The following is a 15,000-nucleotide window of genomic DNA, read 5'->3' as shown; positions in this document are numbered from 1 at the left end:
GAGTTGGACTTGTGATCGAAAGGTTGTGAGTTCCGCCTGCAACCACACCACTACTAGTGTGCCCTTGAGTAAGACACTTAGCCCTCAGTTACTCCAGGGGGAATGTCCCTGTAATTCGTAATTGTAAGTCGCTTTGGATTAAAAGCGTCTGCTAAATGGCAAAATTATTATTAATTATTATATATTCTATTGCAATGAACAGGTAGAAACCAGGCTGTTGCTGCTCAGCAGGGAAGGGAAGTGAAACAGCAACTGGATCTAAACAGATGATTAAACGCCGAGAGCAATTTGTTTCCTCAGGAGTTGTAGACCTCGGGCCAACACACACTCTCTGTGACAAGTGTATGCCCATGCGTGGGTGTGTGGTTTGAATGTATTCAATGGTTATGCATGTTTGACCCGCCGTGCACTTGTTTACTGTTTGTGGGTGTGTGTTTTTATGCAAGACTAGATGACTAGCTCTGAGTACAGTAGCCCTGTCATAATCACTTCAGTGAAGTGTGAAGTGTGTGTGTGTGTGTCTGTCCGTCCGTCCGTCCGTCTCTCTCTCTCTCTCTCTCTCTTTCTCTCTCTCTTTCTGTCTGTCTGTCTGTCTGTCTGTCTGTCTGTCTGTCTGTCTGTCTCCTGTAGTGTGTGGGGGTGTGCGTTGCGTGTGTGTGTGTGCACGTGCGTTTGTGGGTTGTTGCTTTTTTTCTGGAGGGTGACGCTGTCCCTCTTCACTGTCACCTCCCGTCACCTCTCTCCTGTGCAGCGTACAGCTCTGCCCACACAGCCGTCAGATGGCATCAGCTCTCATCAGTGGCCTCCTCTACCAGCCCACACAGCCACACACACACACACACACACGCACACACACGCACACACACACACGCACACACACACACACACACACACACACACACACAGCCATCTCTCTCACATATGTGTCAACAGATAAACAGACTCACATACAGTACTTATCCATGCTTGTTAACACACAGTAATGAGCATCCCCCACATACACTGCACACACACACACACACACACACACACACACACACACACACACACACAGACACAAATACTGACTGACAGAAGAGAAGAGGTCTAGCTGCTGGATACGTTCCTCAGCCCCCATGAGATATAGAATGATTTGGCCTATCAGTGGGTGTGTTTAACATTACATTTACATTTACATTTACATTTACATTTTAGACATTTAGCAGATGTCGTTATCCAAAGTGACTTACAACATGTAGCTACATTTGTCTAAAGTAAGTGAATCATCTATATATCACTCATGGTAAGAAAAACAAATCTATGCTAGGACCAGGGGCCATCGGCAGTCACAATGCTCGAGGAAAGAAGAGTTACTTTTTTTATTTTTTTACAGTAGAGAAACTGTATAGGGGGGTCGTGGGGATGAAGAGGTCTTTAGGAGGGGACAGTCAAGATGTAGCCTGAGGAGATGGGTCTTCAATCTACTGCGGGAGATTGGTAGTGACTGCAGTCCTGACAGCAGTGGGAAGCTCGTTCCACCACCGGGGAGAGCCCAGGGTCATGTTAGGGACAGGGAGAGCCCAGGGTCATGTTAGGGACAGGGAGAGCCCAGGGTCATGTTAGGGACAGGGAGAGCCCAGGGTCATGTTAGGGACAGGGAGAGCCCAGGGTCATGTTAGGGACAGGGAGAGCCCAGATTAACATTGGTCATGTTAGGGACAGGGAGAGCCCAGGTTCATGTTAGGGACGGGGAGAGCCCAGGGTCATGTTAGGGACAGGGAGAGCCCAGACTTGGCTGTGTTGCGTTCCTTTGTTTGTGGTTCCTTATTATTCAATAGTGTACAGTGTTCAATACAATACCATGTTTCATGGACGGTCAGAGGATTCAGAGTTCCTCTGGAGAATATCTCCTGAGGATTATTGTTGTTGATCAAACGCCGCGCCTGCATTTAAATCAGTCAGTCTGCCTTCCTTGACAGGAAAAGGCATTTGTTAATTATGAATATTTTGTGTATTCAAGGTGAAGAGCTCTACCGTGCTAGTGGAGATATGGTGAATGGACAACCAAGACAACCAATTAGAGTAGTGGACGTGTCTTAACGAATGGAGGGGGTTGCCTCTGTTTAATTTAAATGCAAATCCCAGCTGTCATTCTTTGCGCGTGTGACAGTTATTTCCAGAGCCTGGGACAATATTCTTTGTTTTGTTGTTTGATGTGGGCTCTTTCTCTCTCTTCAAGCTTTCTCTTGTATCTCCGTCTCATTTGATGTCATCACACTGTTTTCTGCTAAAGGAAAAAAGAAAAAAAAGTGATAAGAGCTAAATGAGACCATTGCCATGGCTGGTGCCCCATGAGTCTAGTGCACACTAACGTTAATGTCTTCTGCTGTAATGAGGCTCTGGTCTTCCTCTGCAATGACTGACTGTTTTATTCAAGCCTGTGACTCCCTGAGCAGGATATTATAATCTAGTATAATCTAGGATATCATAATCTAGTATAATCTAGGAGGGTATCATAATCTAGTATGATCTAGGAGGGTATCATAATCTAGTATAATCTAGGAGGGTATCATAATCTAGTATGATCTAGGAGGGTATCATAATCTAGTATGATCTAGGAGGGTATCATAATCTAGTATAATCTAGGAGGGTATCATAATCTAGTATGATCTAGGAGGGTATCATAATCTAGTATGATCTAGGAGGGTATCATAATCTAGTATAATCTAGGAGGGTATCATAATCTAGTATGATCTAGGAGGGTATCATAATCTAGTATAATCTAGGAGGGTATCATAATCTAGTATAATCTAGGAGGGTATCATAATCTAGTATGATCTAGGAGGGTATCATAATCTAGTATAATCTAGGAGGGTATCATAATCTAGTATGATCTAGGAGGGTATCATAATCTAGTATAATCTAGGAGGGTATCATAATCTAGTATAATCTAGGAGGGTATCATAATCTAGTATGATCTAGGAGGGTATCATAATCTAGTATGATCTAGGAGGGTATCATAATCTAGTATGATCTAGGAGGGTATCATAATCTAGTATGATCTAGGAGGGTATCATAATCTAGTATAATCTAGGAGGGTATCATAATCTAGTATAAACAAGTGTATCATAATCTAGTATAATCTAGGGTATCATAATCTACTACAATCTAGTATAATCTAGTTCCCTCCACTGGACCACTGGTGGGGTAATAGGCCAGGCTCCATCTTTCTCACCTCAACAACGACTGAGAGCAGATTAGAATATATACACACACACACACACACACACACACACACACACACACACACACACACACACACACACACACACACACACACACACACTCTCTGTCTGTATTGTCATTGTATTCGTGTCCCTCTGCAGCTGTTCTGTTCAGTAATGCAGCACGTCACAGTGTTGAAGGTGGTCCACAGTGTGGGCTGAAACTGGTCTTGGCACCAGAACAGAATGGTGTGTCCACTGAGATGCAGCCAGTGCATTAGCATGGTTTGTGTCAGGGTAATTGTTTCCATAAGCCTGTTGGTTTTCCATAAGTATATTGTCTATGTTTCATGAGTTATCACGCTCTCCCACTGTGTCTTTGCCGAGGCGCTCAATTAAAGCTTGTATCTCAATCCAATGTCCTCAAAATAGATATGCTAATTAGATATGGTAATTAGATATGCTAATTTAGTTGCCTCATCATAATCACTCCTGCACGGTTTTCATCATCTATTAAGTTAGTCTCTCACTCTCATAAGTTAAAGGACTTTCCCTCCACTCTTTATTAGATACACTGCTGCTAGATTTAAACGTGGCTGTATAAATGGGATGATTCGCTATGTTTGGTTTGGTCTGTCCAGGTATGAATGTCAAAAGTACCAGGATGGAAACACTGTTATCTAATGGCATACAGATCAGTGATAACACTGTTTATTACAGTTACATTTCAGTTTTATGTAAAAAATAAATAAAAAGTTAGAATGTGCTATGATGTGCTATCAATGTGCTATGATAATGTTCTCTGGAATCTCTCTGATGTTGTGTTTGTGTCTTTCTGTCTTTCAGGACGTGGTCTGGGGATTGAACTCCTTATTTACTGTAAGTTCCTCCAATTAAAATAACCATTTATCTTTTTACTACCTTTAACACTAGAACAGCCATGTGTGGGGTCATTTGACCATGTAAGTAAAAAAAAAAAAAAAAGACCTTTGCACTCGATCACATTCATTTTCAGGACCCTCCTTTCATGACTTTTCCTAGTATGTGCTACCACCCAGTATCCTTACATTTTCTAAATCACATCAGGCAGGCTAATTTACAAGAGGCACCAACTAGTGGTCTTTGCGTGTAAGTAGCAGCTTACAATTGTCTAGACTAAGCTCTAAGAGTAGGTGAAATAGGCATGGCTGTCCTAGTGTTAACTGAACATGGATTTCAACTTGGTGGTAGCATGAGTGATATTGCAACCGTACTGTAACCAAGTAAAACCAGCATACCACCCTCCACACCGTAATTTGGAGTATAATTAAAGTTCAACGCGCATCACACGCCTGGGGGCACCTGGTGCCTGGAGGGGGGCTCCAAAACAGCCTAATTATCATCGTAATAATCATAATGATGAATTATTTAAATTCAAGATGAAGCACAACTACAATAAGCACCATTAGTGCTAGCTCTATCCATAATATTAAGACTAGCAAGACACCCCCGCACCCCCCCCCCCCCACCCCTCTACTCCCGGTCGATGAAAAAATTTTCTACACTTAGAGCACCCAAATGGCCTGTCTCCATTGCTACTTCTTGATAGAGCTATGTCCATACGCTGGTGATGAGGTTTGAGGCTTCGTCATGCCCTGAAGCTCGGCTCTTTAATCAGGAAGTAAGGCCTGGCTATCTGCCATTTTTTATCTCCCTAATAACACTCCCGTAACTGGCTCTCCACGCCTGCCGTCTCTACGGCAACAGGGTAATTATACTACTTTGTTTGTGTAAAACAGACAGATCAGGGTGAAATTGCATACTGCCGATCGCTATGGGTATCAGACGTCAGACAGCCGCTGGAACAACAAATGGTTATAGTCTGTAATGTTTTATCTGGGGAAGGGTAGAATGTTTGTTTTTCTACTAAGCTGTTTCTCTCTCTCTCTCTCTTTTTCTCTCTCTCTCTTTCTTTCTTTCTCTTTCTCTTTCTCTCTCTCTCTTTCTCTCTCTCTCTCTCTCTCTCTCTTTCTCTCTCTCTCTCTCTCTCTCTCTCTCTTTCTCTCTCTCTCTCTTTCTCTCTCTTCTCTCTCTCTCTCTCTCTCTCTCTCTCTCTCTCTCTCTCTCTCTCTCTCTCTCTCTCTCTCTCTCTCTCTCTCCCTTCTCTCCTCCTCCTACCTACAGGATCTACTGAACTTCGACGACCCGTTGAACATTGACGCGGCTGAGCATCACCTGCGTGATAAGGTAATAGCCACAAAGAGAGTCTGTTCAGTCTGTTCTGCCCTACGTGGACAGGAGAAAAAGTGCCAGAACATCCGGAAGGTTCTAGAAGCGGAATGTTGAAGTTCTCACTGCTGCTGCTTGAACCTGACTGGGTCCAACAGACCAGAACCCTGGGGTCCAGGGGGTCATGGGTGCTGGAGATGCGTGTGTCAGCTAGGACACAATGAGCTTGTCTGAGATGAGAGGAGACATTTACAGGGGAGGGGCATGGAGGGAGGGACGGAGGAAGGTGGGGAGGGAGGGAGGGAGGGAGAGAGAGAGAGAAAGAGGGGAAGAGAGAGGGGAAGAGAGAGAGGAAGAGAGAAAGAAAGAGAGAGAAATTGAGGGTGAGAGAGAGGGGAAGAGAGAGAGGAAGAGAGAGAGGAAGAGAGAAAGAAAGAGAGAGAAATAGAGGGTGAGAGAGAGGGGAAGAGAGAGAGAGAGAGAGAGAGATATTCAGCATCCTCCCACAGGCTGAACAGATGTATCCAGTACACACTGAGATGATGAGCGAGAGAGAAGCTTCGTGTTTCAACAGCAGGACAGCAGTGTATCTGGACACTTCACTGCAGGTGGCTCTCTGTGGGTTGGCACTTCAACAGTAAAAGGTCATATCCTGGTTGCTTAGGATCGATTGGACCCGTCCAATCAATTAAGAGCACCGACGTCCCTCTTCTCCTCCCCTCCTCCTGTCAGGGGCCGCCATCACACGTCTCTCTCATCCAGCCGGCCTGTCCTTAACCCGCCCCCGGGTTAGTAGGAACCCCTCCGAAATGCCCCCCCTCCTGTCTGAAAGATGTGGCAGGACGGGTTCTACTGATGACACTATGAACGGTTGTTTCTCCCTGTCAGTCCTGAGGAGTGTCGGTGCTGCTGTCTGTTCTCCTCTCATCACCCGTGTCTGTCTGAGACGTGGGAACCCCTCTGGGCCCCCTGATGAGGTCCAGACTGTGTGAGCCTACTGGGTCTCTCCTGTCCTGTCAACAGTAGGTCCAGGTTCATGGAGAGTTTAGGCTGTGTGAACCAGTACGCACCCCCCCCCCCAGGGGGTGTAGTACTGTATTCATGATGGATCGATGATGATGACCTCCATCATAATAGAGTTCAACAACATGCAAATGCGTCTGATGTTTTAGAGGGGGTTTTAGCACAAAGAGTGTGTGGAGGGAACGGCTTCATGTCGTTATGAATGCCTCTTCTTCAAAGTGTTTCCTCCCAAAGCTTTTCCAATATTTAGATCATAATTTGCATAATATGAGTCATCCAGCCCCTTCATCTCGGGTATTTGTGCGGCAATGTACGTTATTATTACTGTGTCGACTTGTTCATTCACAGACGTAGATGAACTGTGTACCCATCATCCCTAGCTGTATTACCCTGCGGGCACCGGGGCCCCCACTGCGAGTTGCTGCGGCAGCCATTTGGCCACATTAACAGGACAGGACTGGATAATGGTGTGGCGGGGTGGCGTGCTGCGCTGTCTGAATGGTGCCTTTCTATAAAGGAGTGAGAGAGAGGCCTCCATTGGCAGGATGACTCAACGTTTTCCACCACAGCGGACTAAAGCACTTATGCGGCTATTCAGAGTGATCACAGAGAGGGTCGAGGACTGCCTTATTCTCCCCATCTGCCAATCGGCAAACCAGTCACGACCTTGGAGAGGGTTCCAGGCAGGTCGGTTCTCACAACAAGGGAGACAATGAAGGAGAATCAAGACGGCGTGCCCTTCGGTGTCAGAACGATCTTGGTTAAAGCAGCCTGAGGTTCCCCCCCCCTTTGCCAATCTCATCCCGCTATTTGTTCGTCGCAAATCCCAATTGAGCAGAGTGGAATGTGATTCAGGGTCTGCGGGTGAAGCAGGCGAAAGAACATAATTAGAAGGATATTGAAAGAGGTCGGGAAGGCTGATGTTGCTCCTTTGCCAATCTCGTCCCACAAATCCCAACTGAGCAGAGTGGAATGTGTTTCAGGGAGTCTGGAAGCGGGAGAAAGAGAGTAAGCAGAAGGGTTATTGAAAAAGACGGAAGGTGAAAGGCTTGAGTGATGATTCTCCCGGTGGATGTGTTAATTGGCTTGGTTACACTGGCAGGGGAGAGCGGTCAGAGGGGGATGGCGCTAGTCAGGTCTGCTGGTGTTGAAAGAAAAGCAGAAAGCACAGGGCTGTTTTACTTATTAAAGGCACCTAATAGGTGGTATTTGCCAATGAGGGACAGGCAGGCAGGCAGGCAGGCAGACAGGCAGGCAGGCAGGCAGGCAGACATGCAGGCAGGCAGGCAGGCAGGCAGGCAGGCAGGCAGACAGGCAGGCAGGCAGGCAGGCAGACATGCAGGCAGACAGGCAGGCAGGCAGACATGCAGGCAGACAGGCAGGCAGACAGGCAGGCAGACAGGCAGGCAGACAGGCAGACAGACAGGCAGACAAACAGACAGACAAACAGGCATGGCTAGCCAGCTAATACAGCGTCCTCATCCCTCAGCAGACCCACTCAGACAACACTCATCCTCTCTAAGGCCTCTGGGTTTAGTACACTGTTCAGCACCACTCCTTAAGACAAACAACTGAACTCCTTATATGAACAGATGAGCGAAAAAGAGGATAAGAGAGAGAGTCAGACAGACAGACAGAGACTGAGACAGAGAGACAGAGAGAGAGAGATTCAGCATCCTCCCACAGGCTGAACCACACTGCAGCAGTCGTCTCCCACTCACTTCCTGGTTCGACTTCCACAGTCTATCCCACTCTACGACTGTGGTGACGTGGCGTAGCCTACGTGAGGAGCCACCAACCCCGGGGTCTCCCCCCCTGACCTGCCCGGGGTCCCCCCTGACTCTGGGCCGTGCCGACTGAACATGGCCCGGTGCACGTGGAACTGGGGGGGGTGTGTATGCTTGACGTGTCCCTGACCACGTCTCACACATCCTCCACATAGCTGCACACACACACTCTCTCTCTCTGTCTTTCTCTTCTTGCTCTCTTCCCCCATCCTTTTCTCTCTCTCTCTCTCTAGCTCCCTCCCACCCACCCCTACCCCCCCTTTCTCTCTCTCTCTCTCTCTCTCTCTCTCGCTCTCTCTCTTTCTCTCTCTCTCTCTCTCTCTCCCTCTCTCTCTTTCTCTCTCTCTCTCCTTCTCTCTCTCCCTCCCTCCCCCTGAGAGGAAACTTAGGCTTTTAATAGCAACACATGCGGTAATGTCATGCAGCAAAAACGCCCCCCAGCCAGAGAAACACAGCCATTAAGTCAATGGTCTCTGACCTCCTCCCACCGAGGGCCCAGTGTGCCGTAGCTCTCCAGCATTACCTCCACAGCAGCTAGGCTGCAGGCCTGACCCTAGGACCTTTGTGGCCCTAAGCAAGGTTTTTTGTCTGGGCCTCCCCCTCCACGTTTTGTTGACGAGGGTGGTGGTAGCAGAGTTTTTCAGTGACGGGTGGTAGCTTGCGGGGGAGGACAGTGGGGGGACGGGGGGACCGGGGGGGTGCCAGAATAGAACAGGGAGGTAAGAGGGACCAACAGGTGCTGCCAGTTGGCCCCGGTGCTCAAAAAGCTCCTAAAGAGAGACAGGTAATTAGCAAGCCATGATGCGTTTCTTGACCCACTTGAGTCTTTTTTTTCCACAAACCTCAAGGCCCCTTGGAACCTTGAGGAATTGTGTTGAGAACGCACACCGCAGCTAGCTCCCGCAAGGGACCGCGGAAATAACAGTAGGATCAACTTCACTGGAATCGCCCACGCAGCAGTTCCAGTGACCGTCCCCCTGCTAAGTGTAGTTATTTAAGGTAGCATTGGTTAGCCACACAACACCACCCATAGTCCCGGTCTGAAAGGGTAGCTTATCCTAGCTTTGCCAGAGGCTTTAGGGGGCTCACCCCTCGTCTGCATCCTAATGGAGACCGGCAGTATGGATCCTCCCTGTCCCCAGAGGCCCGCTGTCAGTTCGATCCAGAGAGTGGTTCACCTCCCAGGATCGATAGCCAATCACCTGTCTGCTCTCTCCGTATACGTGGGTCCGTGACCACGGTGGTCATTACCGCCATGTCCCATTGTCAGTCTTGCACCAGAGGCCCTAATTAAAAAGAGATGATGTGGAGAATCTGACGGCCGATAATCACTAACAGACAGCAAGATTCACTATCGTATCTCCTGTTCACCCCTGTGCTGCCCTGCCAGGCCGTCCAGTGTTTCCCCCTGGCTGCAGGTCAGCGGACCCTGAGATGGACATCAAAGGGTGGCGGGCTCGTTACCGTACGATTTAGCGCTACAGTCGACGAAAACATTCTCCGCTAGGTCCATCCACCACAGTCTCGCAAAATCCTGTGGAAAACACTGTAATGCATGATACCGTACCTCATTTCCGTTCCATGCATGACTATGAGCCCGTCCTCCCATTCTCTACCTCCGCGGGCCTCCGCCGCTGCTGCTGCTGCTAGCCGTCTCTTTATCCTGGCTTCTTTACCTGACGTGATCTGACCTGATTCACTCCCCTCTCATTACCAGGTGAGCCAGCCAGCCCAGCCAGCGGAAGAACTCTGGAATGTTCTCCCACTACACTAAACACCCCCACTGTACCAAGCCAGCTGTACACTCTGGGGGAGAGGGGGATTGGAAGTGATGGAGAGAGAGAGAGAGAGAGAAATGAGTACCTCAGGAGGGGCTTGTTTTCTCTTACCTCTCCATCTGCCTCCTCTCCCCACCACCTCACCCCCCCCACCTCTCTGCTGCCTGGCAGCTTCTGTAGCGTTGAAGTGGTGGTGGTGGTGGTGGTGGTAGTAGTAGTAGTGGTGGTGGTGGGGGGGGGTGGTGGTGGTGGTGGTGGTGGTGGTGGTGGTGGTGGTGGTGGCGGTGATGTGATTACCTTTTCTATAATGGGACTCTTCCTCCTCCCTGCAGTGGCGGTGGGTGCGTGGGCGACGGGCGTACAGCTGCCTGGCACTGCAGGTACCCAGGCCTCAGAGGTGCCGAGGAGGCGGCAGGCAACACAGTGTGTGGTTCCTCGCCACGGCGCTGCTGGGCCTCAGAGCTGATATGATGAGTGTTGTTTTCTTGCCCGTGGCGTTGGCAGTAGGGAACGAGGGGCCTATATACAGTAACACACCAGCTGAGTCACATCATCGCTGTGTGTCGGGCTGTCTGTTCCTATCTGGATGGCGAGATGAGGGATGAGGTTCAGATTCAGGCTAGTTTATTCGTACCCGTAGGTACAGTAAACGAGTCATCCATGTTGACCCACATTTTAGGTAAAAGAAGAAGAAACATAAATAAAAGTACTTGATGTTCCAATCCTCACTAAAAACAAAACGACCTCTAACCCCTAACCCCAACCCATAACCTCTAACCCTAACCCTAATCCTAAATAATACAATTACTGTATGATGATTTTTATGATACTTTATGAGGATGAGAGATGAGGGAACGGTGTCTCCCTCTGTTACCTTTACCTCAGAGAGAGGAGCAACAGCTTCAATGAAGCCATCTTTTAGGCCTTACATTACATTTGAGCCTTTATCCAAAGTGACTTACAACAAATACATTTGTCTCAAGTAATTGAATCATCTATCCATCAGTCATCATAAGAAAACTATTCTATGCTATGACCAGGGGCTATTGGCAGTTGCAATGCTAGTAGAATTGAATGTATAGTAGGGAAACTGTAAAGGGGGGTAATGGAGATGGTGAGGTCTTTGGGGGGGACAGTTAAGTTGTAGGAAGATAAGTAGTGACTCTGCAGTCCTGACAGCAGTCCTTAATAGACTGGTTTTACATAAGGTCATTGGAGATCACAGGGCCAACAGAGGCCAGCGATTGGCCATTTAGCCGACCTGCTGGTTCTAGAGTGCACCAGAGATCACCTCTTCATTGCTCCCCAGGGAGTCTCCGGGACAGCTCACTCCATCACTACCAGGGGGGCGGAGGAGAGACTGACGTTGATGAGCTTGCCAGGAGATTCACGTCACCTGGTTTCCCCTTTGTCCTATTTCATGCTGCTTGTTAGTGTGCCGTGCACGTAAGATAGCAAGGTACTGGCTCGGTAACAGTTGCTACAGAGATAGAATATATATACAGACAATGTTGCAGTTGCCTAGATTGTGGGTAGATGAATTGAACTTGTGTGCGCGATGACTGTTACTTGGTGTCATTGTTACTTGGTGTCATTAAGAGTGCCATCATAGCTGTTATTATAATGAGTTGTCTCCTGGGTGTAGATGAATCTTTCTCCCCCATTCTTCTCTCTTTCTTCGCCCTGCAGAGGTGTATCAGAAAGCCATTAGGGAGGTCAGAAAGGAGGGTGCAATCGGCTTATGCACGCCACCACAGACGCCCGCCATATTTATAATAGGAGCGATTAATTAGCAGAACTGCGGGGGCTATTTAAAGACCCGCTCTGCTGCCTCCATCTGCCAAATATTAAGCAGGGCTGAAGAGTTATCTAAGAGGGGGGGGGGTGTGTGTGTGTGTGTGTGTGTGTGTGTGTGTGTGTGTGTGTGTGTACACTCTCTCTCACTGTCTCTCTGTCCTCCCGTCCCTGGTCATTACCAGGGATAGGGGGGGGAGTGTGTGTGTGTGTGTGTGTGTGTGTGTGTGTGAGTGTGAGTGTGAGTGTGAGTGTGAGTGTGAGTGTGAGTGTGAGTGTGAGTGTGAGTGTGTGTGTGTGTGTGACCTTTAACCTGACTGTTATTTGCATTTATTTGCATTTATTTGACCTCTTTGACGGCAGGTGTTGTGTGTTATGAAAACATGTTTGTGTACATCTGGGGCCCAGGAGAGATAATTACAGAGGATAGGTGAAATGCGTTTGCAGAGTCTTAGTTGCCATCGTCAGTTTAGCGAGTGGCTGTTTCTGTGACGTTTCCCTCTGGAACAGTCTGCCAGAGCGACCTCCATGTTTCATACATGAGGTACTGTACCTCCCCGTTCCTCCCTGTGTCCTTGACTTCTACTTCTTCTCTTCAACTCGTTATTATCTCACAGTAGAACGCAAACGCGTGTGTGCCCACGCATGCACGTATGCTCGCTCACACGCACACACACACACACGCACACGCACACACACGCAAACACATAGCTATATAAGCATTAGTTGAGAAATAGAGCTTATCTCACAACAGTGTGTATTAGCTGGGTGTACAGAGGTGGGAGGTGGTCACAGACAGACAGACAGACAGACAGGTACAGAGGTGGGAGGTGGTCACAGACAGACAGGTACAGAGGTGGGAGGTGGTCACAGACAGACAGGTACAGAGGTGGGAGGTGGTCACAGACAGACAGACAGACAGGTACAGAGGTGGGAGGTGGTCACAGACAGACAGGTACAGAGGTGGGAGGTGGTCACAGACAGACAGGTACAGAGGTGGGAGGTGGTCACAGACAGACAGGTACAGAGGTGGGAGGTGGTCACAGACAGACAGGTACAGAGGTGGGAGGTGGTCACAGACAGACAGGTACAGAGTTGGGAGGTGGTCACAGGCAGACAGACAGGTGGTCACAGACAGACAGACAGACAGGCAGACAGACAGGTGGTCACAGACAGACAGGTACAGAGTTGGGAGGTGGTCACAGGCAGACAGACAGGTGGTCACAGACAGACAGACAGGCAGACAGACAGGTGGTCACAGACAGACAGGTACAGAGTTGGGAGGTGGTCACAGGCAGACAGACAGGTGGTCACAGACAGACAGGCAGACAGACAGGTGGTCACAGACAGACAGGTACAGAGTTGGGAGGTGGTCACAGGCAGACAGACAGGTGGTCACAGACAGACAGACAGGTGGTCACAGACAGACAGGTACAGAGGTGGGAGGTGGTCACAGACAGACAGGTACAGAGGTGGGAGGTGGTCACAGACAGACAGGTACAGAGTTGGGAGGTGGTCACAGGCAGACAGACAGGTGGTCACAGACAGACAGGCAGACAGACAGGTGGTCACAGACAGACAGGTACAGAGTTGGGAGGTGGTCACAGGCAGACAGACAGGTGGTCACAGACAGACAGACAGACAGACAGGTGGTCACAGACAGACAGGTACAGAGTTGGGAGGTGGTCACAGGCAGACAGACAGGTGGTCACAGACAGACAGGCAGACAGACAGGTGGTCACAGACAGACAGGTACAGAGGTGGGAGGTGGTCACAGACAGACAGGTACAGAGGTGGGAGGTGGTCACAGACAGACAGGTACAGAGGTGGGAGGTGGTCACAGACAGACAGGTACAGAGGTGGGAGGGGGTCACAGACAGACAGGTACAGAGGTGGGAGGTGGTCACAGACAGACAGGTACAGAGGTGGGAGGTGGTCACAGACAGACAGGTACAGAGGTGGGAGGTGGTCACAGACAGACAGGTACAGAGGTGGGAGGTGGTCACAGACAGGCAGACAGACAGGTGGTCACAGACAGACAGGCAGACAGACAGGTGGTCACAGACAGACAGGTGGTCACAGACAGACAGGCAGACAGGAGAGATAATTACAGAGGATAGGTGAAATGCGTTTGCAGAGTCTTAGTTGCCATCGTCAGTTTAGCGAGTGGCTGTTTCTGTGACGTTTCCCTCTGGAACAGTCTGCCAGAGCGACCTCCATGTTTCATACATGAGGTACTGTACCTCCCCGTTCCTCCCTGTGTCCTTGACTTCTACTTCTTCTCTTCAACTCGTTATTATCTCACAGTAGAACGCAAACGCGTGTGTGCCCACGCATGCACGTATGCTCGCTCACACGCACACACACACACACGCACACGCACACACACGCAAACACATAGCTATATAAGCATTAGTTGAGAAATAGAGCTTATCTCACAACAGTGTGTATTAGCTGGGTGTACAGAGGTGGGAGGTGGTCACAGACAGACAGACAGACAGACAGGTACAGAGGTGGGAGGTGGTCACAGACAGACAGGTACAGAGGTGGGAGGTGGTCACAGACAGACAGGTACAGAGGTGGGAGGTGGTCACAGACAGACAGGTACAGAGGTGGGAGGTGGTCACAGACAGACAGGTACAGAGGTGGGAGGTGGTCACAGACAGACAGGTACAGAGGTGGGAGGTGGTCACAGACAGACAGGTACAGAGTTGGGAGGTGGTCACAGGCAGACAGACAGGTGGTCACAGACAGACAGACAGACAGGCAGACAGACAGGTGGTCACAGACAGACAGGTACAGAGTTGGGAGGTGGTCACAGGCAGACAGACAGGTGGTCACAGACAGACAGACAGGCAGACAGACAGGTGGTCACAGACAGACAGGTACAGAGTTGGGAGGTGGTCACAGGCAGACAGACAGGTGGTCACAGACAGGCAGACAGACAGGTGGTCACAGACAGACAGGTACAGAGGTGGGAGGTGGTCACAGACAGACAGGTACAGAGGTGGGAGGTGGTCACAGACAGACAGGTACAGAGTTGGGAGGTGGTCACAGGCAGACAGACAGGTGGTCACAGACAGACAGGCAGACAGACAGGTGGTCACAGACAGACAGGTACAGAGTTGGGAGGTGGTCACAGGCAGACAGACAGGTGGTCACAGACAGACAGACAGACAGACAGGTGGTCACAGACAGACAGGTACA

At 49.4% G+C, this 15,000-nt stretch overlaps 1 protein-coding gene across 1 annotated transcript in view; it reads left to right on the top strand.

Moving 5' to 3' along the window:
* Positions 1-15,000, top strand: part of ube2f (ubiquitin-conjugating enzyme E2F (putative)) — a 64,308-nt gene that overhangs the window by 38,399 nt on the left and 10,909 nt on the right. The window contains exons 8-9 of the mRNA XM_080537232.1: positions 4,050-4,082; positions 5,367-5,429. Coding sequence (XP_080393358.1) covers positions 4,050-4,082; positions 5,367-5,429 — 96 coding nt within the window. The remainder of the gene's footprint in view (positions 1-4,049; positions 4,083-5,366; positions 5,430-15,000) is intronic.

The sequence above is a fragment of the Nansenia antarctica genome (assembly GCF_963989245.1).
Source record: "Nansenia antarctica genome assembly, chromosome: 7".
Classification (NCBI taxonomy): Eukaryota; Metazoa; Chordata; class Actinopteri; order Argentiniformes; family Microstomatidae; genus Nansenia; species Nansenia antarctica.
This window is presented reverse-complemented; position numbering and strand designations above follow the sequence as displayed.